This window comes from Rhipicephalus microplus, chromosome X (assembly GCF_043290135.1).
Source record: "Rhipicephalus microplus isolate Deutch F79 chromosome X, USDA_Rmic, whole genome shotgun sequence".
Taxonomy (NCBI): domain Eukaryota; kingdom Metazoa; phylum Arthropoda; class Arachnida; order Ixodida; family Ixodidae; genus Rhipicephalus; species Rhipicephalus microplus.
This window is the reverse complement of record NC_134710.1, coordinates 464,871,748-464,899,322: the sequence shown is the minus strand read 5'-3', so window position 1 is coordinate 464,899,322 and position 27,575 is coordinate 464,871,748. Positions and strand designations below refer to the sequence as shown.

General features: G+C 44.0%; 1 protein-coding gene across 7 annotated transcripts in view; it reads right to left on the bottom strand.

The window, feature by feature from the left end:
• Positions 1-1,245: 1,245 nt before the first annotated feature.
• Ttc30 (tetratricopeptide repeat domain 30) overlaps positions 1,246-27,575 on the bottom strand; it is a 199,987-nt gene continuing 173,657 nt past the window's right edge. For all 7 annotated transcript variants that reach the window (XM_075880721.1, XM_075880723.1, XM_075880718.1 and 4 more), the window contains one exon: positions 1,246-12,367. In XM_075880721.1, the coding sequence (XP_075736836.1) occupies positions 11,645-12,367 (723 nt within the window). In that variant the 3' untranslated portion in view covers positions 1,246-11,644. The remainder of the gene's footprint in view (positions 12,368-27,575) is intronic.

Below are 27,575 nucleotides of genomic sequence, written 5' to 3'. Positions count from 1 at the left end.
ACTGTAGGTCTACCCAGTGACCACGTTCTTTTACTCTGATTGACACAAAGCCCACCTTCTTGCCAGTGGCTACACATCTTGTCTATGTTACATCATAAAAAAGCTTCTACCTATAGCTGTGTGACAGCGAATTGGAAGGCATATATGGTAGCAGTGAACTAGACTCGTGTACACGCATGCATAAAGAAATGATAAGGGCTAACCATCCCTCATCAGTGTAATGCTGCCAACTTTAAAAAACCTTTCTGTCAAGTAACTTTTACTGAAGTTTTATGAAAACAGATGATTCACTTCCTATGCAGAAATCACCATCAGTGCACAAATGCCTGAAACAACAAAAGTATCCCACTTCATAACATCAATAAGCATTCCCCACAATGCAATGAATAAAATTTCATGTTAACTAGTTGTCAAATTCATCTAGCTAATAAAGCCTTTTCCAGCATCACTTCTGGTAAAGTGAAAATAAATTTTCTGTGTTTTACGCATTTGTTATGTCTGAAATATTATTATAGACACGACAAAAATGCCCAATTGAATTTGTGACACCTGAGTTATAATGGTTTCAAATATTATTGATAACTGCTGTAATGTTATATAACGATTCAATAAATCTATGCCTTGCACGGGTTTGCAAATGTGCGAGTTCTGGATTGCCACAAATAAAAAGTGAGGCAGTAATTTCAATTTTTTCTTACCTAGTACTCATGCTGTAGTGCTATGAAAAACAAAGTGTAACTTTGTGTTTGCTGTAAGCTTGACTCTGCAACTAGACATCACTTACAAAAGGTTCACGCACTATTCTAATTGCGTGAATTTACAATCACTTGCAATAAAAGACGGTGTGGTCTTGCAACTTGAGCTTTGTTTCATTTGTAGATCAACAAGCTCGTGGTCGTAAGTCATGCCTAATTGTCTTTTCTAACTCATTCACATCATATCAACACTGAAGCTAAAGCCACATGTGCAAAAATGAAAGATTAAGATGGTGCATGTGCCCCTGAAAAGCAAAAAGCAGTGTTCACGTAACCAATGTGATGAATGCTGTGAACCCTGCCATACATCAAACGGTCCTCCAAACATTTTGAGAGGTATGCTTGGTCATAATTCTGACATGGTTTAGTAAGTCAACTATAGGAGCCAGAAAGACTAAATTGGACTGGCAGAGTAAGTTGGTATGGATTCATGATATTAGAACAGTACAACAAAGAATATATAAAACAAATGCGCCACAGAAACACAAGCGCCGACTCACCGGGGAAGTTTATTCGAGATTACAAAACAGATACATACATCCACATGGCAATACGCAAAATAGGCCAGCAATACCAAAAAACAGAGAAACAGTTGTAGACAAGAGTGAAGGTTTTGTTTATCCTGCAGTGTAACTGAAAGAAAGCTGATGCATGGTTATTTTTCATTTTGACTGTATTTTCTCAATTAGTTCCTTTTTTTTAACTTCATCACAGGACAACTCGGGAAGCTTGTGCTCGCACACGTTACTCAACAGTCTTTTTTTGTTTCTTTGTCCTGCCAGTCTAAAAATCAGAAAGCTTACTGGATCTTGAGATTACCTATAGTAGTTCTTTTCCTATTTGTCTATGTCAAAATCTACTAGTGTGAACTCTTTTCGGCTCCACTGTTGCCATAGTTGTTATGTGTCGTCTGCCTGATTAGTTCTTTTTTGAGTTAACTCTAGAAACTGAATTTGTCGATGACATAAGTCAATGCAGCAAATATTCCTGCAGTTCACTGAATCAAATGCACATTCAAGGCGAATGTAATAAGAGGACAGCTAGTGATGACATTTTTCATATTGAAAAAGTTGTTTGGAGCAATGCACAGCATTAAATATGAAAAAAGACCTTATAAATTGAGCAACAAGTGAGTGCTACTTATATACATATAATAATAATAATAATAAAAAACATGAGGGTTGAGTCTGACAGGGGCTATACAAGAAAGCACGTTCATCGTTATTCTTTGATCAGCTTCCAAGCCACACGTTAGCTTAAGCAACCCTGGTTTTATCCAATCATTGCATGTAGAAAGTCAGCAGAAACACAGTACAAATATTTCTTTATAATATACACAGTGTCTTTAAAACAACAATTTGGCTTTTTTATTTCTAACACAGTTCAAATTTGCAATATATAGAAGACAACTCAAAGTTTACATGCATTTCTTACTGATATTTATGTCTTTCATGCTTTTCTTTGGGCGCAACAACTAAACTAACATGTAAGCGTGAATATAACAAATTGTTCAGATGTGAAAGTGCTCAATGATGACAATGAAGGCCATTGCTAATTTTTTCAAAGAACACCATCTGCATGCAGCCTCAACGGTACCCTCTGTCTCGTTTAATTTGAACACGCTCCCAGCAGCGAGAGAGAGAGAGAGAGATAAATGGAGAGGAAAGGCAGAGAGGTTAACCAAGCTTGGCTCGGTTGGCTCCCCTACACTTGGGGTGGGGAAAAAAGACTTGAAAGGAAAAGAAAGTAGTGAGCTTATTAAAGAGAAATTCGGTGAGATGGTTTCTCTGGGAGGAAGAGCATTTTGACCACGTAAAGATGAATTGGGTGTGTGTATATGCGCCTGTTTCCCATCTTGGCAATGTGCAGAAGAGCATCAGAACAATATTATCTTGTTGGGAGGTCGAGATTTCGGTTGGGAACGTTCAGTTGGAGCCAGTTTTCAAGATTTCTTGTGGCATTCACTCTAGCCTAAGTTCATGGTTGGAGGTTGACGTGTTCTTTGTGTTGCATTGCAGTCTGCCTTCATGTCTCGTCAACTTGAAGTCAGATCTTTTGAGGGCATGTTCGAGAGTTGTATTGAAGACATTGTTGGGAATCAATGTACAAGTATCTTCCATCAGTGCATAGGAGCCGGATTTGAGTAATGGCTCTCTTCTCCATCAGTGTGCATTCCTTTTAACGTTCTTGTGCAAGAAACGCATTAAAGGCAGGGTAGTGTGCATGAACTGCTGACACGACTGAAAGTCTTTTCTTTTTGTTGTGGTGTTGCCTCAGTTAGGGCTACACAGTCTCCTGTTGCTTTATAATATTTCGCTTTGTAGGATTGCTCTGTCAGTGCTTCTTCTGTATTTTGTACAATTGTGAAAACAGGTACTAGCAGGTGTTGATTATGGTACTTTTATTTGGTGTTCCACAAAGTTCTCGCTAGATTCATTCGCACACAAAGCAGGGAGTCAAAGTATGGTGTTAACATTTGCTTTGAGTTTTCGCTTGTTATTACTCTATTTTAGCCTGGGACGGTGCGAGGATCGGTCTATACCAGGGTTGAACTCATGATAAGCGAGGTCCTTAAGGAAGAGCAGAGAGGCGTGGAGCTTGGCCATTGTGTTACGACTGTGTTCCCTCTAAGGAACATAGTCATAACATATAGTCAGAAGACAACACGTGGGTCAGGCGAAAATTGGGGAGGGGGGGATCCAGCCTGACTGTGCCTAACCCTGGCACCACCCTCGATTTTAGCCTGTGTCATTTGAATGCTGATGACCTCATGTGACAGCTCTTCCTCGTGCACTCATTGTGTGTCAGTTACTTATTCGCTTTATCAGTTGAAGACTGTTCATGTGAGGAAGATAAATTTCGGTCGGCTCTTGTTTTGTCATTATCTGATGGCGTACCCTCCGTATCTTTTCTGTGTACCCTTATCTTACTTGGCTAGAATATCAGCGACGTTACAACTTTACTCTTCGCATGTATTTGCCTTGCGAAAGTAATCGCCACTCCTTTCTTCGACATTCTGTTTTAGATGGCTGGCATGTCAGTACTTCTCTTAGCTGGTGAGTGTTTTGTTGTTAGGACTTTGCGTTACAGCCTCCTGGTACTGGATGCAGTGGACGCTCAACCAGCCTTGTTGGCACAGCAGAAAACATGAAAACTGTGGACTAATCACTACAGGTGTGCCCTTTCTTGGTTGCGGCTGGTGTATCTTTACAGTGGTGATGTGCTGAGTATGTATTACTAGCTCGACAGGCAAGGCCTCTCTTTTTAGTTAGCTGCAAATCAGATGCGAAGAGTACTATTAACACTTGCTAATATTATAGCCCCTTCACGTGTGAATTATGATGCACTGTCAATAAATCTGTCAAATACAAATATGACAACCACAAGGCACTCAATATTACATTCCAAGAAAGAAACGGATGTGTTCTTTTGTGTATGCTTCACCAAGCCATTATAATGTCTATGAAATTGAATACTTCGTCATTCGTCTGTAACATATATTTAGTTTTGATGAAAAAAAATTAAATCATCCGTTCCTGATGTGTGTACAATTAGTTTTTCATTGCATTATTTTGAGAGAAGAAAAGCAACACTTGACGTTGGTTTTGGAACACGATATGACCGACCCATGAAAGATAACAGTTCCTTCACTAGATTGATCAGCTACGGTTGTGCACTGCAGACTGAGGTCAAGTCAGAACCTACTGATTAGGGAGAAGGTTCAGTTCATCTAACGAACTATGTATATTACTCTATACTGGCCAGAGTTGACACAGCTAGCCTAAACGAATTGCCTACACAAATGTAGCCACTGCTTCTAAAGGGTTATATTTGTTTCTTTTATAAAAATGTTCCCGTTTGAAAACATAAGGTCGCATAAATCTTGACAAAATGCTTGAACATGGGCTATAGACTTATACCGTGTGATATAGGTGGAACTTTGTGTGGTGGAAGGATAGGGGGATGACGTCCTTGGTCTTCAGTGCAGGCAAGTTGAGTATGTTTTACTTGGTGCTCGGTATCCCATTGCTGAAAATTTCAGAGGTGGGCCATTTGCCCAGTGTCCCATTCCTTCGCTACTGTACTGAATTAATTATGAAGCCCAATCTTGCACTTTTGTGCCTTCAGTGGCTTATTAAATAAACGGCCTTTCTGGTGGGCGCGACGATTTCAGCCGTTACTAATGCAGACAATCTTAATATCTTGATGTGCATGTCAAACAAAAAGCGAAAAGTGTCGTTTCAGTTTGAAAAGTCTTGAGGAAGCATGTTCATATACCACATGAGTATGAAAGCCAATGATAACTTCATCTGTGTAGAGCAGTATAAGTCACAAAGATATAAAATACGGGAAGAGTGATATGCACCAGCTACTTTGGCCGACTGAGCCGTTCAATTACGCTTGCTTTTAGTTCTGTTTGACTCTCCACTCATTATAAGATGTCTTAAAGACACACACACCACAAAATTGCATGCAGAGTATGTGATAATCACGACAAATGAACTAGTTATTCATTGATCACAACAAGCCTGTTTGCTCTTCTGCACTGATTCTGGAGAAAGGAAATTATAAAAATATGACTCGGGTAGAGTGAGATACACTGTAAGACGAACATTTAAAGATCTCGCTTGTGAAATAAAAAATGCACAGCTGCTGACAGCATAGGCAACAGTATTCAGTACTACAAACAGTCCCTCAATCATAGCTTAAAATAATTCATAGATATTGCCTTTCAAGTTTGAAGACCAGTCCTGACACCAGCTGTCAAATGATCCTTCTCATGTTCTGGACATTACCGCGATTTCTGACACATTTTCTGCTTTGAAAAGTGTACGTCCACTGATATATCAAAAGACAACCAGATGGCCTTAGCCGCCCCCCTTAAGGAAAAAGTAATAAAGGACAAGGGGTGCAAAATAAAACTCTATGTTTTACAGGAACCAGCTTGCAAGATCTGTGCCAAGCACTTCCTTCCTTTCACAGACTTTTAAAAAAGCGGGAGGGAAGGGGGCGCTGAAGAATCTGTGGTTTTCTATTTGATAAAACAACACGATGCCGTAAGTGTGCGGGTTTTTGTTTATATACGATTTAGTTTACGTGTTATGTGTTCTTTGCAACAACACATATGAACTCACGGAAACGTTGTTTTTTTCGCGCATCGTACTGGGGCTCAAATAGGTCTACCTACAGCGTAACGTAGGTGATATTTTGCTACAATACGCAAATTTATATATATGTCAAAATAATCAACAAAAAACCCTTCCACAAAAAATTTGCGACGACCCACAGAGACAAGGTGACCGACCCCCACGTTCTACACCACACTTTACCAACCGTTCTCTACAATGTTGTAGGTAATACGCGTGTTCGTTGCTATTCAGGATGCGTGCGTCGGTGCGTGTGGCAGATTACGGCAAATGCATTCGTTGTACGATTCAATCACCATAGCGAAACTAATAACCCGGAGCTCCCACACGTCAAGCACTTGTGTGCCGTTAACTGGTACAGCGCTGTGAACGCGAAAAAACTTAATCAGTCGCGGCGATAGCATAGCAGGACACACGATACCATATAATTTGCGTCCGATATCCGTGAAATCTGAAGCACTTAAGTGCCAACCACTGCCACGCGTATGCTCGCGTCTACGCGTCAAAAGCGTCAAATGCGCCTCTCAGCGTCGGCTTGAGGGGCATACACGAGCAGGCGCGAGGGATCAAGCCGGGCTTGATATTTCGCCTCGCGTACGCTACGTCACCACGCGTACAGCGGCGCCAACCAACCAGAGGCCGCGCACCAACCAACTAGAGACCGCGACGACTCCGAATGCTGTGCCTAAAGGCCGCCGCTTCAAAGGCACAGCCGAGTGCTGAGAGCAAGCATGAAAACTACTCCAAACGTTCCTGAATGACCGCTTCGTAATCTAGAACGACAACGAAACGACGAACGACTGCGAGTGCTACCAGCGTGACGCGGTTTCGTGCCGAGTTCGAGCGACGCCGACAAATCCACCAAATGCCGGCACCGGTCCCGAGTGCAATCGTCGGCCGAGCGAAAACATCGCACAGACTATTGGAGCATGTCGGTGTTCTTGTGCATTGATTTGTGATTTTCTGTGCCAAAAATAAGTGTGAACGGACTTCGGAGGTTCGAAGCTTTGAGCGCGAGCCCTCGCCTACCGCGGAGGCAATTCAGAGTGGTGTCATCTGGATCCAGCGTAGGCCTCTACCGTCTAGTTCGTATGAACCAACACATGCGAGGCACTTCGGCTGAGAAAGATCTACGGTAGTTTCCGTCGCAACATAGACACCGTATACTACGCCCAAAACATTGCGTAGTGCATACGGAGGAGTTTTTATCTACACTGTGTTTGTTTTCAAGATCGGTATTCATCATCGCTGAAAGTGAAGCTCGCACTAGCCAGCACATTTTGGTGATGTGAAATCGTACGTACTTATATAAGTGTATTCGCGAATTGTATGACGCTGAAACATTCGTTGGCTTCAGTGCAAATCGTTTTCGTGTGTTGCCAAGCTATTAACAAGCGTGCTCCGGTTGGTATCAGTGTGATGTGATTTCGTGACCGGTACCAGCGACGCTGACACATTCAGCTGTCAGCAGTCTCATGTCCATTCATATCCAAGATAGAAACTAGAGCGTGCGTTGCTGTGGTGATCGAAAAAGAAAGTTGCATGATTAAGTGCTGCTGGTATTGCCTGCTATTACACTTCTCGCTTGTTCTGCTTCTCGGCCACGCTCAGTTGCACATACATTGTTTGGAGGCATTCTAACATACACATTCTTAATTTATAGCTCATTCTGATACTCATAGCTGTAGGCATACGATGGTGCTTCTCAATCGTTTTACAGTTCACTATAATATAACGCGTGTTTTGTTTACAGCTAGACAGATAACTGAAAACCTTGTGAGAAGCGCCTGATTTGAAATTAGCTGCACGATGACACAATAGTAGGAAGAGAAGGTCACCACATGTATGCACAGAAAGAATGAAGGTGCACTAGTACTGTACTGCACTTTGCATAGAAGAAATGCAAAAAGTACCTCATGTGACTTATGAAATCTTTCAGAACTGTGCATGTATTTATCTGTTCCTCTAGACTGTAATGAGCTGAAGATATTATTAGATGGTTTCAAACATTGAATGTTTGTATGTGTTTCCAAGGACTGCTTCATTTCTTTTCAGGTTTTTAGTATACACATTAACTTTGACTATATATGCATGCACTTAAGCACATTCAGTTAGGCTATGTTAAAAACCTTGCCAAAACTTCTGTATGGTGCTCTGGTGCAATCCTATGACCGGTATGTGTCCGATCAAAAATTTTGGGCATGCTTTATTGCATTCTAGGGTATTTTGACTATTTATGACATGTGAAAGCCACAGTGCTTGGCTGCCGTCTCAAAACCAATTTCTGTCTCATCAAGAAGTGTCAGATGCACTTTGTAGATGTTAAAAGATATTGAAACTAGCTGCAAAGTGCAGAAACCTCCAACAGAGCACTGATCTGCAATCACAGTCCAGCCTAGAAGTCATTTGTAGTGCTCTCCAACACGTTCAAATAAAGTTGTCGAACACTGGAATGATCTACTTGACTTTGTTCGTGATACCAGTGTGTCTGACTTTTTGGAGGCACTTATATTAATGCTCTGTTTCTCTCATTTCTTATTGGGGTGCACTCAGAGGGTAGTGATATTTGTTTACGTTGGCACACTTACTGTGATATCACTGTTTAAATGCTTTCATTTTGTATATATGTACACCACTTCTGCAGAAGCCTCACATTGGGCTGCCGTATTTGAAAATATATAAATATACCATCTGAAAGTGTTCCACGCTGTGCTTGGTTCCAATCTGATCACTAATATCTGTTGCATCATGAAGTGTCAGGTGTGTTTTATTGCATTGGAGAACATTTTGACTGCCTTCCATACAGGGTTCAGTTCCAGTATTATGACCGATATCTGTGACTTCATGAAGAGTCGAGTGCAGTTTGTCGTTTAACAGAATACTTTAACTATAGACAACATCCAGAAGTATTCCATACAGGGTTCAGTTGCAGTCCTATGACCAATATATGTCTTATCATGAGGTTTCAGGTACAGTTAATTGCGTTAAAGCATATTTTTACCACAAAAAATGCCCAAGGGCATTATATGTAATGCTTGGTTCTATTCCTATGACCAGTATCTGTTGTATCATTAAGAGCGAGGTGCGGTTTATTGCATTAGAGGATATTTCCAATACGCTTATCATTCGAAAGCCCTCTGCACAGTGTACAATTAGAGTCTCATGACCTACATTCATCACATCATGAAGAGTAGGTGTGGGTTGTTGCATTGGAGAACATTTTGGTTGCAGACAACATTCGAAAGCCTTCTATACAGGGTTCAGTTCCAATATTATGATGATATCTGTGACTTCATGAATAGTTGAATGTCGTTTGTCGTGTTAGAGAATACTTTGACTAAAGACAACGTCCAGACGTCTTGCATTGAGGTTTCAGTTCAAATATTATAACCGATATCTGTGACTTCATGAACAGTTGGGTGTCATTTGTCGTTTTAAAGAATACTTTGACGAAAGACAACGCCCAGAAGTCTTCCATACAGGGGTCATTTGCAATATTATGACCGATATCTGTCAAATCATGAAGTGTCAGGCACAGTTAGTTGCATTAGAGCACATTTAGACTATGTAAAATGCCCGAAGGCATTCTACGCAGTATTTGGTTCCTATCTTATGGCCAATATCAGTTGTATCAATAAGAACCAGGTGTGCTTTGTTGCATTAGAAGATATTTTGAACACGCACATCAGCCGAAAGCCTGCTATTCTGGCCTCAATTGTAGTCTTATGATGGACTTAATTCTGTCAGATCATGAAGTTGCAGGCGTGATTATTAAGTTGACTGATATAAAATATGTTGGTAAATATACTGAAGGTACCAGCATATGCAAGATATTGTTTGAAACTTTGGTAGTGCAGGTATAGAAACCCGGTGGTTTGTAAACCTGATCAGGAGGGCAGCCACGCCTCATTCACCACAGAGAGGAGGGGGGGGGGAGAGCTCAATGTCAACTCCATATATTAACATAATAGGGAGAGGGTGCTAAGTCAGCCCTGGGGAGGGGCACTGGGACAAACTTTTGCCCCCCCCCCCTCCTTAAGGAGAACCCTGCACACGCCAATGATAGACGTACAGTATGCTAGACGCGAATGTTCATTCGCGGGAGCAGAGCACGCACAGATGTTGATTTCTGGTGCATACCGCTGTAGTTACTTTGGGCACTGAAATGTCAATTACTTCTAAAATAGTCTAAACTGTGGTGTTTGAAGCACTATCAACTTGTTAACGTGTTCTCATATCCTCTAAAACATACATTCCCGCTCCAGTTGAGAACGTACCATTCTGTGCTGAACTTGGACAGTTCTAAGCCAAAAGATCAAGCAACATTGTGCATCGGCCTTGGACGCGTGGGCGTCAACGCGGTTGACGCGTGTCAGTGGTTGCGCGCCCTTTTCCTCCACAGGCACGACTAGACGCTTTTGACGCGTAGGCGCGTGCATACGCGTGCCAGTGGTTGGCACTTTAGCGTGGTATCGCCAGCGTGATGCGACAAAATGAAAGCCGACGCGCGCGCACGCGCCGGGTCAACTCGAAGTGGGTGGCATACGGCCGTGGAATCCGCGGTTGCTTCATCGCACAGATCTGTACGATTTTCATCCGGGAAAGTACTGCATCGGACGTCTGACAGGTGACAAACTCGATAAATGTTTATCGGTGAAATAGTCTAACTTGCGTAACTTCAATCGACAATCAATCATATCAACTAGTTGTGTATGATTTAAAGACAAAAATATATTCCTCGTGCCCGGCATCTTACTCTCTCAAACTTGAAAAATAGACGTGTGAGTCAGACCAGAACAGCGCCAAAAGCAGCAGACGCAAAAATTAGCTCATACCGGTCCAGTGTTACGCCAACGAAGTTGAGTCTTTAGCCAACGCCGGTAATAACGTTCGAACGATGGGCCAATAATGCCAGCCTAACTGCATGGCTCCGCCCATATTGGCTGCCTCTTGTACAACTCGGACCAAAGTTGCCTTTCTAATACGCTGGCACTGCCAATATTGGCGGAAAGTTCTGAATACTGGTCCAACATCACCGTTCTATGAAACTGGCACAGCCATTATAGACAAAACGTTGTGAATGCTGGCCCAACACCGCCGTTCTATTCGGCTGGCGCAGCAATTATTGGCGGTACGTTGTCAATCCTGGGCGATTCTTGGGCCATGATCTGCCAATCTATCTCCAACATTGGGCCAACGTTCTGTGCTGCCTGGAACACTGTTTATCAGGTGCCCAGGTTATGCCCCAAAACCTAATTGCAGCATATCATGATCTGTTTTTTTTAATTTCAAGTAAATTCAGTTCAGTTCAGGGTTATTTTTTCACTTCGTTCATCTTTTCAGTTTTATAATATCTTATAGTGTGAAATTGCATTATTCACTGAGTATCATCTACATGAAAGGTGGGTACAGATGGATACGCAGAACGTGCTGCAAAATACCATCCGGGTAGTTGTACAATCTTTTGCCACACGCCCTGAATATTGATCACATCATTGAGGATAATAAACTCAAATCTCTACTTTGTTATAAAGCAGCGCTGATACAAGAACACGGTTTTGACGAAAAATAGGAAATCGAGACCCCCTTTTGCATTTATTTCAGCTTTTTATGCGGCAGCTTTTATATACATAGCACACATGATTTCTAGCTCATCCTGGCCGGACCTGAGAAACTGCGATCCACTCTAAAGTAAATCGTAGCTGGTGTGGTGCCCACAAATGAAATTATACACCTTTTAATCTATCGATTTCTGAAAGCGTTCGGCTCAGCTGCCATGAGCCTAAGTGTGAGTGCTCTCAACCGCCGAGCTTCGTAGGCCACACTGCGGCTGCCAAGCCCAGCAGGTGTAGGCCTAATATCCGTGGCCGACGGCAACGTGCGACCATGCTGCTCGCATTGTTCGAGGAACTTTAGTAGGTCATAGAGAACAGCGTCCCTGACGAGAACCACCTGTTTAGCTAGGCTCTCGAACAGAGCCAAAAGGCAGCGCTTCGCATAGTACCACGTGTCGGCACCCAGCTTGCTGGCATGTGGCTCGAAGCTCTTGATGACTCGCGATATGCCGAAGTCGTAGTTGCCCTTGGCGCAGTAAAGCGTGCCAATGACGAGGTTCACGATGCATAGATGAAATATCTTCTCGCCTGGCTGGTCGTAGGCGAGTTGCTCCTCCCGTTGCTCGACCCTTCGCATGAGCTGCTCCGCTTGCTCGTTTTGACCGGTCATAATGTACGCCACGCAAAGGTTTGCGAGCAGGGCAGGGCGGAGTCGCAGGAGGTCGCGGTCCTGTTGGCGCTCCACCAAGGGCTCGTAGAACGCCACGGCCTCGTGGAATTTGCCTTCCTGGACGAAGAGAACGTGGCCGACGTTCAGTCGCCAGCAGTCCTCCTCGCTACAGAGCTCCACCGAGCGCCGGAAGAGACGCTCAACAAGAGGGTAGTCGTGGGCCTCCCACGGTATGCGTGCCTGTGAAAAAATTAGAGGGAGCTTGTGAAGAAGGAAGACATGTTGAAGTGCATGTTCACAAAAGAAACTGCCCTTGGCTGACAAATTTTATTCAAAATTCCCTTTACGAATATTTAGAATACGATGCTCCTGCAAGCTGCAAAGCATGGTGTTCCTGATTTCAGTAAAGGTGCTGATAACGATTGAAATTTCTACATAATCAGTGGTGCATAGACAAAAAGCAAAGGTAGTGCCACTGATGCGACCATAGTACAGTGAAGTTACATTTTTCTCGTCAGCCGCTAAATTTTGTCGCATAGGCACAAGACACCAGGTTAAATAAAGGATGTTTAAGGCAACAATAGGTGCTCACTAGACAAAGGGCATTCAGAAAGGTGAACACGCCAAGCAACCAACGTGATCGCTGAAGATACTCGTCCACAAGTGCAAAATTACAGCTAGATTTTTATTTCTGTATGGTTTATGAGGCCTGTAAATATTGAAGAAAAAATGAAACATCTTTATTTACAATCAGGTGCAAGCATAAAGCTTAGTAATCCTTTCAATAAAGTAAAGCATAAAATATGGTTTTGCTGTGCTTATTTAACCCCCGATTTGCGGGGGTTAAATAAGCACAGCAAAACCATATTAGATGATAAGCTGTCAGTGAACATTCGGAACACCCTCCCAGCTGTTCCCAATAGATGTTAAGCTACAGCTGCTTTGCAGTTCACGCGAAGGCTTCTAATGACGGCCAATCACCCATCGTTTTCCCCAAGTGTTTCCCGTTTTGACAAATAAAATAGCGACCCGTATCGCAACACTACATCGGCCGTCCTCTCCACAAGCCTGCTGAAATCTCAGAGCAGCTTCTAAGGAAGAGCTAGTCACGACCACTGGTACAATACGTTTGCATCGCGGAACCACATGTTCAATTGTTTCATCATCATCACCACACACCTCACACCGCACATTACTTACAGCATACTTTACGTTCCTTAGGCGCAAGTGTGTTCACAGTGCTCCAGCTCTCGCCAGAAAGAGTAAGTTACTACCAAGAGAGTTGTACAGCATCACCATAATAATACTATTTTTGCGACACCTCGAGACAACTAGCGTCGACTTTTACGACATACTGTGCACCCAATGGGCTTTCTCTTCTTCTCGCGCTCTTTCCCGTGCCTGGTTTGCCCAGTCAGTGGGTGAATTTGCGCTGAGAGGGACACGTAAAAAGCCGAACTTGCGAACGATGTGGTAGAGGCAACGCACCTACGGAGTACGCAAGCACGTTGCCTACAAGTAGTCAAACACAAGGCGCGCTCCACCCTCCTAAGACAAACAGAGCAAGCAACCACGCAATGAAATTTTGCTGGCCACCTTCCAAGCTTCAAAACTTGACAAGCCTCTGTTACCCTATATAGCCTCGGTGTCCAGGGCATCATGACAGCCGAAAGTTGTCCGGCCAACCTGTTGTTGTCTTTGCTCAAATCATTTTCTTGTGGTAGTCGAGAGGCAGAGTACAACAGCGTTCGCGAACGACAATGCAAGCATATGCACAATTTTCGGTGTGTTCCGAACCATCACAAGTCTGTTGCCCTGCCAGAGACGCTGTCGATGGAAGATGCACTGGGTTCAAAGTACCTTCTGATGAAGATCTCATTTTGTTGGCTAAATAGCTTCGGTCCACTTGAAAGCTGCACTCCCAGGTATTTGCATGTCGTACAAACTATCCTCATATCATCTTCGAGCCTTAGGCAACTTCTACGCATGTGCCTGCGATGGGTACTACTGCAGATTTTTCGCAGTTTTTGCAGAATTTCGCAGAGCTCAAGGCTGGGGACCTCTGCTTCAGAGATGGTAATCCGCTTCTCAAAATACCGAGACTCTGTCAAAACACTTGGTCATCAGCAAAGGTGAGCCCCGCTAGTCTACACATCTTGTTCACCTGCCTCCCCCTGTTGTGTATTTCAGTTGAAAACGAAGCCCGCATTTGAGAAGCTTCCACTCTAGGTTGGTCATATACATAATGCACAGCAGTAGGAATAAGGGGCATCCCTGTCGTAATCCCCTCGTCACCTTGACAGGTGAGGATTGCACACCCCCAAAATGAACAATAACACTGTTGTCTTCGTACAGGTACTACACTATAGGTGACGAAGAAGGTAGAAATTCTTCAGGTCGCGGGATCTAATCACGCCTGAAGCAGCCTCATTTTCTATGGAGGCGAAAATGCTTGTGGCACGTGTGCCTAAATTTAGGTGCCCGTCAAAGAAACCCAAGTGTTCAAAAGTACCGGAGCCCTCCACTACGGCTTCTCTCATAATCATAAGGTAGTTTTGTGGCACTAAATTCTAACAATTATGCTTGAAGTTTGATTTGTTTACAGACTCTCAAAGAGCGTAGCATGTGGATAATTGTCGTACGCCTTCTCTACATCTGAAAAAAGCACAGGAACGGTCGCTTTTCTGCCTTTACAGTCAAAACAACCTCTGTGAGTACAAACAATTTGTCATCCAGTCTTCTACCTATCCAGAAACCATTCCGCATCCCCCTAAGCAAATGTTTAGTCTCTGCCCAGCCACTGCTTCAAAATTTCTGCTAAAAGCCTATACAGTACGCCAGTAATTGTAAGTGGGCGGTAGGGTTCGATGCGATCAGCTGGGCCTCCTTTCTTGGGTATATAAAGACCACGCGGCCAAGGCAACACTGCCTTGGAATCGGCGCACCTTCAATAATTCAAGTGAAGGAATTTGCAAGCTGTTCCTTCATTTCCTTGCCAAAGCCTTGAAGTATTCCGGTTGGTAGGCCACCCCGACCAGGTGCTCTGCGGGCGCCGATACGCTCTAATGAACGTGACCGGCCTCCAAAGATCGAAATCCTCGGCTGGTACCTCTGTCGAAAATAGTACGTTCTCGTTCATGTGCGCATAGCAAAGGCCCTCTTTGGGCTCCGTCATCACTTCTCTCTGCAGATAGTTTTTATGTAGACGGAACAGGTGGGAGGTGTGATGCTCTTTAAGCTGCGAAACCGGCTCTCCTGTAGCAGCTTTTTGCGGCTGAACAGGGCTCTTCCCCTTCCAATTCAATGAGATGTATATAACACCAGAACTTTTGTGACGTCGATTTTCCTTCTTTAGGAAATGCCATTAAATGGACAGTATGTTTGGCAATCTTGTCTTGAGCTAGTGTTTGTAGATTTTTTTTTGGTCTAGGTACTCTCAGCAAGCCTACAAACATGCTTCCTTGTCTCCCCTATTCACAAGAAGGTGCTGGTGGTTCACCGCAAGAGTGCTTTGCTAATAAAAGTTCACTTCTGCGTCCCACCAGGGTTCGCGTACTGCATCTGTAAGGTGCTTCTCCCCAACCCCGTGTTTTTGCATGACTGAAGACACTGCAGACACAAAGTCTTAATATGTTCCAGCTTGACCTCATTCTGCACACGTCTCTAACTTGCCCACGACATCCGGGACAGCCTAGCTGGGCAAGTACTTGCCCCATTTCTTGAGACAGTGGTTGTGCGACACCGAGTCACTCGAACAGTTAAATTCTAGGAACACACTATTGCGGTCGCTGCCCAAGCTGAGTAGGCCTTGTTCGTCAACGTCCATATGCTCGAGCAGCCTATTACGGATTGCAGGCACCAGGGCATAGTCAATACACATGGCCTTCCACGGGCACACCACGTTACTTGGTCCCCACATAGAGGTTCGAGCTTTTCTACGACAAGCTACATCTTGCTACTAAACTTCCATACGGAACTTGCGTGTCCATTCTGGTCTGTCAACTCACCAAACTCGTTTATGTGTCCATTGCAGTAACCCTCAATATTGATATGTCTAAACAACGTCAGCTGTTATGCATTCCTTTGAATGCATTTTTCTAGCTGAGTATTGGCGTCGCATTCTTTGCTATTATGGAGTTTAATAAATATGTACTAGAAAAGTTATGGTGCTTGTACCAATGGGAGCTGCCACGCACGGCGCTTCAGCGAGCATGGGAATGATGGGTAGTACAATTATTTGTCTAAACTTCAAATTCTGGCTCCAAGAGTATGCGTGTGGCTTGGAGCTGTTTTTTACGAAACAAAAATAAATTATTGTTCAGCAGTTCCGCTTCACCACCTTATTTTTTTAGGCTTACCACTTCAAATCGGGTAACGAAGTTAAACACGGTGCATTCTTTTGACACAAAGCGTAAACACAATAATAAACGAAGCCACAAGTGCGATTCGCCACCCACAAGTACGAAGACTTGGCAAATTCATGTACTACCCATCATTTACAAGGTCGCTGAACGATCGCAGTTCCAGAGTCCCCTCTAGTTAATTTTACGAAACTCTACACTCTTGCGAAAAAAGTTAGCGATGAGTAAGTAAACGCATGTGTTTACTAGTTTCCGGAGTATTTTACTACCTGCGCAGCATACTTTTACTATCCACCTGCAAGTACAGCTGGTAACTTTAGCCCCGCCGACGCGGTCTAGTGGCTAAAGTACTCGGCTGCTGACCCGCAGGTCGCGGGTTTGAATCCCGGCTGTGGAGCTGCGTTTTCGATGGAGGCGGAAATGTAGGCCCGTGTGCACGTTAAAGAACCCCAGGTAGTCAAAGTTTAAGGAGCCCTCCACTACGGCGTCTCACATATTCATATGGTGGTTTTGAGACGTTAAACTCCACATATCAATCAATCAATCAAGATAAGAGTAAGTTTATTTACAGAAAGGCAGAGAGGTCGGTCTGAGCGATAGTTTGCTCTAGCCTGCTACTCTACTTTAGGGGAAGGGAACCATCGTCATTCACTATTCAATCAAGCTTGTAACCTTAGCCATTACTAACCACTGAAACTTTCTTAGTGTTTTTAACTAAGCAACTACTAAGCCATTTGCGTTGCCAGATCTTTCGTAGGTTCCGCAGTGTATTTTGCCATAATGGTGACACCGTTAGCAATACTTAGGCAAGCTTTAATTTTATTGACTACCATAGAATAGAAGTTTCGAGCTACGTAATGGCACATGCTTAAGTAAATAGAAGGGGCATGATGAAACAGATATCTTATAAAGTATGTGACTGCTAACCAGGACGCGGTGTGTGGTCCCACAGCAGGAGTATATATAGTCTTCAAGCTCCTGCTACAGTGAAATTCTGCTGTGTCCAAGTCTTGGATATTTACTTTTGCATGTGTTCTCCTGATCCGCTTATATGAGTTCTGATACCCATATGAGCATATAACCGTTTGAGAATGAAAATGATATCCTCATATGGACTCATATGTTGATATGAGTCTATATGTCACATATGATCATACATATGTGAATATGATTTAGTCATATTATCATGTCGTCAATGCTGTATAAGTATCTTGCTGTGATGCGCACTTACTACAGTATAGGCACAAGAAGTAGTTAAAAGCCAGTAATAATTTACGGGTACCATGTCAATTCGTTTTTATCCTGTTCTTTTGTAATATAATCATATTGATAAGGCCATACATATGAACATTTAATAAAATAGGCGTAAACCTCGATTCGCGGGGGTTACTAACAATATAGTAACAAACTAATCACTCAAGTCAGCACTATTCACTTGCTAACTAGGTAGAAACTTTAACTACCCAACGACGTAGTACTTTTATGAGACTGTTAGTATTTGGGCTAGTGTTTTTACGAGCCCAACGTGGCAGTGCCTTTCACTATGGTTACTTTTACTAGCTGCATTTGACAGCTGGCTAGTGGATTGTGTGATAAGTAATTGGCTAGTACTTAGCGATTATACCAACCTTTTCAAAGGCGATGATCTTTCTTTGGGACCTTCAACGCACAAATTTCGGTCTGCCTGCATATCTGTTTGTCTGACTGTCTGTACTTTGCATGTTTGTTCGCACATAACGGTACACTAAACGGCACCAAAGTGGCCAAACGATACTCCAAACGGCCCAGCCCACCTGCAGTGCCCACCAATGTGCTCAAAATTCAGGGTTCATACTTGTGTGATTGTAAATTGAAAAGCATTTATTGCTCATATTTGAGGCAACACGTTGAGAATCTGTATGTGTATCTCTCACTAAAAAAAGCATACATAAGTAATTATTTATACATAAGGCCGCCATTGGAACCTGAACTTGGCAAAGTTTAACACTAGAACCTTAACTAGTGAGGCAAGTCTAGCTGCACATTTTGAAGAGCTAAAGGGCAATGAATGAGATTTATTGGGCTATGTGAGGTTAGGAGTACAGATGAAGCCTATACAGTGCTACAGAACGGGCACGTCCTTCGCTATCGGGGCTTGGTTGACCAAAGAGAACTTGAAGTGGGGTTTCTAATTCACTGACACATATCTGGCAACATGGAGGAATATTACACCAATAATTTAGGAGTGGTAGGTATCGTGTTTACACTCAATAAGAAATAGAAGATGAAGGTGGTACAGGCTTATGCGCCTACGTCCAGCCAATATGACGCGTCATTTGAAAGCTTCTATGAAGGCGTGGAATTAGCAATGAGTAAGGTAAAACACAGTATACTATACTGATAACAGACTTCCATGCAAAATTAGGTGAAGAAACAGGCTGAAAACCAGGCAGTAGGAGATTTTGGCGTTGGTACTAGAAATGCCAGAGGTGAGCTACTAGTAAAATTCGTGGAACGCAATATTTTACGGATTTTGAATATCTTCTACCGAAAGTGAGGGAACCGTAAATGACATGAAGCAGCCCTAATGGCGAAAAAAAGAACGAAATAGACTTTATACTGAGTGCACACCCAGGCATCCTGCAGGATGTGGAAGTGGTTGGCAAGGTACGATGCAGTGACCATAGAATGGTACAGTCTTGAATTCACCTAGACTTGAAGGATTGATGAAACTGATGCGCAAGAAGCCAATCATTGAGCTAGCACTAAGAGGGAAAGTACAAGAATTCAGAGTCTCGCCTTAGAACAGGTACTCGGCTCTTATCGAGGAAAACAGCCTTACTGTTGACGCAATGATCGATAAGCTGACGAGTATCATTAGGAGTGTGTAGTGAAAGTTGGAGGTACTGTAGTTAGACAGAACACCGTCAAGCTGCCCCAGAAAACAAACAATCTCATTAGTAAGCGTCAAAGCATGAAAGTCTTAAGTACAACAGACAAAATAAAGTTGGTAGAGCATTCGAAGTTAATTATTAAGCGTACGATATTCGATGTAAGAAGGTATAACCTGGAGAGAGTCAAAACTCTCTGAACAACGGAGGAAGCGTCAAAGCAGTGAAGATAAATCTTGGCATATAAAAAAACCAGAAGTATGCACTAAGGGACAAGGAAGGCCAAGCAACAACCAATATGGATAGGATAGTAAAATTAGCGGAGGAGTTTTACAGAGATCTGTACAGTAGCCAGCACAACCACAACCTTATTATAAGAACTAGCAGTAGTCCAGATGACATGGCACCAGTAATGTTAGAAGAAGTCAGAAAAGCCTTGGAGAGCATGCAAAGAGGCAAAGCTGCTGGTGAGAATAATTTAACATCAGATATGCTGAAAAATAGAGGACATATTCTGTTAGAAAAACTAGCGGCCCTTTACGAAGTGACTCCTGACGGAAAGAGTACCAGAATCTGGGAAGAATGCCAGCATCATTCTAATACATAAGAAAGGAGGTGACAAGGACTTGAAGAATTACAAGCCGATCGGCTTGCTCTCTGTAGTATACAAGCTATTTACACAGGTAATTGCTAAGAGAGTAAAGAAAACAATAGGATTCAATCAACCAAGGACACAAGCAGGATTTCGAAGAGGCAACTCAACAATCGACCACATTCACACCATCAATCAGATAATAGAAAAATGCGCAGAATATAACCAACCACTATACATAGCCTTCATAGATTACGAAAAGGCGTTTGATTCAGTAGGAATATATCAGCCGTCATGCAGACACTGCGAAATCAGGGCGTCGGTGAAGTATATATAAACATCCTGAAAGAAATATACAGGGGATAAACTGCTCCCAAGGTGCTTCACATAGAAAGCAACAGAATACCAATCAAAAAGGGTGTAAGGCAGGGGTATACAATCTTCCCAATGCTGTCTACCGCGTGCTTACTGGAAGTTTTCAGAAGCCTAGAATGGGAACAGTTAGGGATAAGAGTTAATAGAGAGTATCTTACTAACCTGCGCTTCGTCGATGACATTATATTGCTGAGTAACTCAGGGGACGAATTGCAACGCATCAATACGGAGTTAGACAAGAAGAGCAGAAAAGTAGGTCTTAAAATAATCTGCACAAAACGAAAGTAATGTACAACCTCGGAAGAGAACATACTTCACGATAGGTAATAGTGCACTTGAACTTGCAAGAGACTATGTCTGCTTAGGACAGGTAATAACTGCGGAGCCGAACCATGAGACTGTAGTAACTAGAAGAAAGAATGAGAATGGAATGGAGCACGTTTGGCAAGCACTCTGAAATCATGACAGGTAGATTGCTACTATCCCTCAAAAGGAAGGTATATAACAGCTGCACTTTGCCGGTACTTAGCTATGAAGGAGAAACCTGGAGACATAAAAAGAGGGTTCAGCTTAAATTGAAGACGACGCAGCGGACAATTGAAAAGAAAATGGTAGGTATAACGTTAAGAGACAAGAAGAGACCAGAGTGGATTAGGGAACAAACCGGGGTATAGGATATCATAGTTGAAATCAAGAAGATGAAATGGAGATAGGCCGGGCATGTAACATGTAGACAGGATAAGTGCTGGTCATTAAGTGTAAATAACTGGATTCCTAGAGAAGGCAAGGGGTTAGGGGGAGACAGAAGGTTAGTTGGTAAGATGAGATTAAGAAGTTTGTGGGTACAAAATGGCGGCAGCAAGCACAGGACCGAGTTGACTGGCGGAACTTGGGAGAGGCCTTTATCCTGCAGTCGACGTAATCAGGCTGATGATGATGACGATGATGATGATGATGATGATGAAGAAGTAATTATAAGTACCGTAGCGTTTATCACGTTGTGCTCACTAAGCAACGCTTGCACCAAAAGGCAAGTGTTCCCAACGCTTTGCTAAGACAACACGGTGGTGGCATCTACCCGTTGCCTTGCGTTCTACGCCTTATCGCCTCCGAGACGGAGGCGCAGGGCGCGCGCGCTTCGTTTTTCAAGATAACTGCCAGATAGCGCTCATGTCTCACGTGTAACATGACTTGATGCACTCGTTCGCCGCCGCTGCACACTCAAGGCACTCTGATGCAGTGCCTTTAGAATACCATTCACCGCTTTTCTTGCGCAGAACATCAAATAAACATTTTTTCACTCTCTCCAGGCGCAAGACTTTGGTCTTTCGGTAACATTTGCAGTCTAACATGCATATACGGTGCCAATTTTTTAGTTCTAAGAGTGAATGCTTGCTATACCGACTGCCATATACACCACACATCGAGTGGTAGGCCTCCCTGCGACGTCCCCTAGAACCCACAGATAACCTGCACAGTCACTGTCCACACTCTGCTACCGCATGTCCCGCCGCCAAAGTAGTCCAACGCCACCTTCCTTCCGGCTATTGTAAGTTTATTTTTGCTTGCCCAGAGCCACCCAATGCACAGGAGGGTGTTCCAGATCGCGGATGCGCATTTAATCAACTGCGTAGAGAGAAGGCTTTCGCTTCAAGAGCATGGCATGGCTCCGCCCAATTTTTTTTCTTGGTGAGCTTGATTAATATTCATGAACCCCACTCTGACGCTTCGTTGTTTACGTTGGTGTTGGGGGTGGCGTCGAGCACTGGCTACTACGGGATTCAGCGAAGGTGTCGCATAGGTTTGACCTGATGTTTCGGTGCTGTCATTTGAAGTATTATCTGTTCAAGATCCGCCATGACTGAAGTTACTTCTGAGGTTCTCATCGACAGCTGGCACTGAGTTACGTATGCTGGAGGTAAGCCGAAACAAGCGCAGAGTCGAAACTCGGATGCTGTCCCATTTTGTTCCGCCATGATATTATTGATGGTTGCGTCAAACCATGCGCGGTGCCTTGACCAACTCTACTAGCGGTCCCAGCTCTGTGCGAACCTTTTCCCAAAGTCGTTCTACTGGCAACATTGTTCAAACATTGCTGTTTTCCCTGAAATTTCTGGAAACCCATGCAACCCAAAAAGGTGTTGGTCTGTTCATTCTTTCTATGCTACAATTGTACAAAGGGTTTCGTGTGCTAACACGTCTAAAGACATGTTGCAGCAGGTGATGTTTCAAAGGCCAGCATAGATGATGATGATGATGATTATAGCGTCTGGCAAGCTTTAAATGTCATTCGCAGAATTTGCATCTGTCATAACGTACTGTAGCGTAGCATCTCTCCTTGTGTGGAATTTCGCAACCGGGGTCCTGTGTGCAGCCCGCGAAACTGCATACCTCAATTGGTACGCGTATCTGTGACCGAGTACAAACGCAAATCTAGTCTGGCCTCTGCGAGCAATTCAAAGGGTTTGGACTCTGCTGGGGAAGATCACCGCTTTTGAAAGACGCATAATAGGATCGCTTGGGGCGTGTTTACTTTCTCCCTGTTTATATAAAGTTTTTGCTCCCGGCTGACCTCATAAGCGTGATCTTGTTTTTAACATCCTTCTTCGGTGTGTCTGTGTCTCGCCTCTTCTTTTGGGCTATGTATCAGGTGCTGTTAGAGTGTATTATTGGTGTTTCAACTGTGAATGAGCACTTGACATCGAAATCTCAAATGTAGCAACTGCAGGAAAAGCAAGCCACCCTTCGACAAGCCATCGAGGCTATCTCCACAGAATTCAGCGTTTTTCTGCCAGCGCCAAGCCACAGAAATCAGTGAGCTCAAGGAACATTTTGAAGATCTGGTGGAACAAGTAAATGAGCTGACTACAGTCAACGGCGCCATCGCGAAAATGCTTGATTACAGGAACTCGTAGCCTCGCTCGCCGAATGCAATGGCTACAACCAAAAAGTCACCACCATGAAGACGAAAGTCAAAGAAGCTCTGAAACACGAAGCCTTGAGCGAAACAAGGTCAAGCACTTCATCACATATGAATGATTCGGAAAAAAAAGCACATTCTGGTTCTGTTCAGAGCACAGTGGCGTCTTCATGTCTCTAGTTGCCATGATTGACAACGATACTTTAGAAGCAGGAAATCATGAAGTTTCATGGTGAGCTGCGCGCATGGACCAGACTCTGGAACCAGTTCTTGCATGCGATTCATGAAAAGCAAACGCTCCATGCCATTGACGATTTTTAATATCTGACTAGCTATTTAGCTTGAAAGGCTCCAGCTGCTATCGATGGACTGCCACTCAGTTATTGAAAGTACAAAATTGGTGCGAAAATATCGGTCGCAAGATTTGGAAAGGACGAGGTCATCATTGAGTTGTACTTGTTGGGGCTAATTACTACTATGACATCACAACAAGAACTGTCAAGCGCGTCGATGAGAAGCTCATTGACGTAGTGACTGTGTATGGATAGGTAATACAGAGAAAAGACACCACAACATCGGCCTAAACACACTTGACAAGCGTTGGCCTAATGTGAGCCAGAGTTAACACGGAACGAGACGACGTTTCTCGTCAAATTAAATTTTTCTGAGAGCTGGAACGTCTTGGCATCATTCATGACGCGCCGCTGACCACTGAAAACAACGACGTTTTACTTGGGCAATTTAGGACAGGATCGTCCTCAAGAACAGTCGATACGAAGTTACGCTTCCATGGAAAGAGAACGCATCGCAGCTGGCCAGCAACAAGAGAACATATCGCACACTATTCACTCAGTCTCTGCAAAACCACTGCGAAAAGACGAAATGATCCGCATCTATGACCAGGAAATCAAAACTGCCTTCAAGCCAGACACGCTGAAGAAGTTAACGAAGGTGGTCAGTCCCCACAGGGACCTAATTAATTCATACGAGACCGAGGCATTGTCTGGTCAGGTAGCGAAACAACCAAGGTGTGGGTCGTATTTAATGCGTCCTCCAAAGAAGCAAGGAAGCTTTCATTGAACGGCTACCTTGTGTCATCATTTAAAAAATGTCGGAGAGAAATTTACCCACACCACTACGATCCTGCGGGACAGCCTGTATGTCGATGACTTTGTTACTGCTTACTGGTGCTTAGAGTTTAGAATAGACGGACTAGATACGCAAGTAAGCGTAATCTACTCTCGGGATGGAAGGTATGAACCGCAGGAAATGGCGATTCAACAATTCAGTCCTAATGACATCATTTGCTGTGATTAAGACCGCCCTAGAGTGCCTACCGGAATCGGACCCCACAAATATTCTTATTGTAGAATGGAGGCAGATTACAGATGACTTCGTCTAATGATGCGCGCCCTGATTGAATTGTTGGCAAGTTCGCACAAAAGAAAGCAGTTTTTAATACAGGTCTCAGCACGCATTTTCGACCCGTTTTCTTTCCTCGCACCCGCTGCTCTTACCAGGAAGAAAATGTTTCAGAGCCGCTGGGTACCATGTGCAACACGCTATGAAGAGAGTACCCCAGAAACGTACCGAGACAAAACCTAAGCTGCGCATAATTTATGACGCAAGTCTTATGAGATATGATGAAGTAACTTAAATGAAAGCGCAAAATCAAGAAGGTGAAGTTACCGTTGTGCTGCTCATGGCAAAGGAAAGAGTCGCTCCACTTAAGTGGTTGTCATTTCCTCGACTATATCTGATAAGAGAGTTCATTGGTGCATGACTTCCGAGGTGCTCGAGAAAACAGGTAATTGTTGAAGACATTTATGTGCACTGTCGAAGCGATTCAACCTTCGCGCTCAGTTGTATGAAGAGATGAGCACTGAGGTTGAAACTCTTTGTTGCAAAGCATGTTTAAGAAATTCAAACGCTGACAGATCCTACGGCTTGTAAACAATACCCCGGCATTGACCACTCCGCATATTTGCTGGCCCGCGGGATGTTGCCTTCTCAGCTGGTTGGACGCAAAGACAGGTGGACTGGCTGCGAGTGGCTACAGATAGAACGAGCAACTACAGCCTGAGAGTCAGACCTCGGTACGAGCTAGCTATCTGTGCATAGAAGAAGAGCGAGCTGCACGCGTTTTCAGCTCTGTCACAGTTTCATAGCTCCTTGATGAGAGTGCTCCACGTAGCAGCGTGGATCAGGCGTTTCATTCACAAGAGTGAATGCGAGTAGAGGTTGACGGGAGGGCTGACGGCTGAGGAACTAGTCTACGCGGAACAGCTTTCGCGAAAAACCTACCAAATAGCAACGCTTGCGAATAACGTTTGCGTGCTGCGCAAATTCAGGCGTCTGGATTGGACATCAGCAGTACAGACATCAAATTCGATCTTTGGCAGTGATAGTGTAATGAGAGCGAGTGGGCGGCTATAGTAGAAAAAAAAGAAGCACCGTCTCGTCCTTTCACTCCTCTGGTAATTCACTTGGAGCACAGACGCCGACTGTACACGGGAGTGATGGACACGTTATCCGCTCTTACAGAACGTTATTGGAGTACTAGACGAAGTTAAACAATCAAATTGGTTATTCGATGCTGTCTTCCATGCAAGAAGCAAAGCTGCCTAGCCACAGATGAGCATATTTCCCGACATACAGCCTCCAGAGTATGCCAAGCTGGCCCTTTCGAAACAGGAATGGACTTTGCGAGGCCAATATTCTGCAAAAGAAGCCAGTCCGAACACGAGGCTGATATTCGTTTGCTCAACCACTTGGCAACAAGGGCCGTATGCGTCAAGCTTGTTAGAGACCTTTCATTGAAATTATTTTCTAATGACGTTAGAGGTCCGTAGCGAGCAGAGAAATCTTCAAGACTGTGCTGTCAGACAAAGCATACAAACGAGCTTTTGGGCGACTTGAACCAAATGTTCCAAGCCATAAACAAGCGATGTGCGTTGCTTCTTCTGTGAACATAACGTCAGGTGGAAATAGATTGTCCAGAGTGCGGCACGGTGGGGTGGCTTATGGTAAAGCGTAGTGAAAACTGTGAAAGCCACCCTTCGCCGAGTGCTTGGTTCTGAAAACTATAACAGAAAGAGATGGCCGAATACCTGCATGCCAAATACTTCTGCCAAACGGAAGAGAGTTTTGACGACCAATGCCGTTGCCTCGACAATGGCAACCTCTCCACAGTACTAAAGCAGGCAGTCTGTGGTGAACTCCCGTTTTTGACCTAGGTCAAAAAACGCGAATCAGGCGGAACTTTACCAGCCGCGAAACGGAAGCTCATGCCTTCCACACATGCACATTTCCCGGTCAGCCACAAACTAAAGAGCCTGCGTCCTCTTCGAGAAACCACGGAAGTGCAATCGACCGCAGATAGCCAAATCCGAAGATGGGTATAGCGCAGCATCGTTGTAGACTCATATTTGCGATATTGGAGGCTTTAATATAATACACAACTACCTCCTGCGCATGAACGAAAATGAGGAAGCATTGGTGAGAAAGATGTCGTTCTCTTTGCAAGCACCAGAGCTCCTGTCTTAATGTGAAAACAGGACCGTGTTGTGCCCCTCCGCGTAGTTCCAGTGTCTAAGGTACTCGGCTGCTGGCCCACAGGTCGCGGGATCAAATGCCGGCTTCGGTGGCTGCATTTTAGATGGAGGCGAAAATGCTGCAGGCCCATGTGCTTCGATTTGGTTGCACGTTAAAGAACACCAGGTGGTCAACATTTCCGGAGCCCTCCACTACGGCATCTCTCATAATCATATGGTGATTTTGGGACGTTAAACCCCACATAGTATCATCATCAGAGCCGTGTTCTGAAAACTTTCACAGAAAGAGATGGCCAAATACGTGCCTGCCAAATACTTTTGCCAGGTGAAAGGGAACATCGACGACTATTGTCATTGCCTCGAGAACGGTACCCCTCCACACTTCTAACACTGGCCGAGTCTCTGGTTAATTCAGGTTTTTTTACCTTCGTCGATACGGACGCAGGAGGGCTCATGTCTTCGACACCTGCACATTTCCCGGTCAGCCGTAAACTAACAAGTCTCCGTCTTCTCTACCGCGGAAGTGAATTCGACAGCAGGTAGCCAAATCTGAATATGGAGATAAGGCAGCACCCTTATATACCTATATTGGGGACGTTGAAGGCTCAAATGTAGTATACAACTACGTTCTGCGCATGTAAAACAATGAAGAAGCATCGATGAAGGAGATATCGTTCTCTTTGCAAGCAAGAGAGCTCCTGTCCCAGTGTGAAAACAGGGCCGTGGTGTAGAAACTTTCACAGGAAGAGATGGCTGAATACGTGCCAGCCGAATAC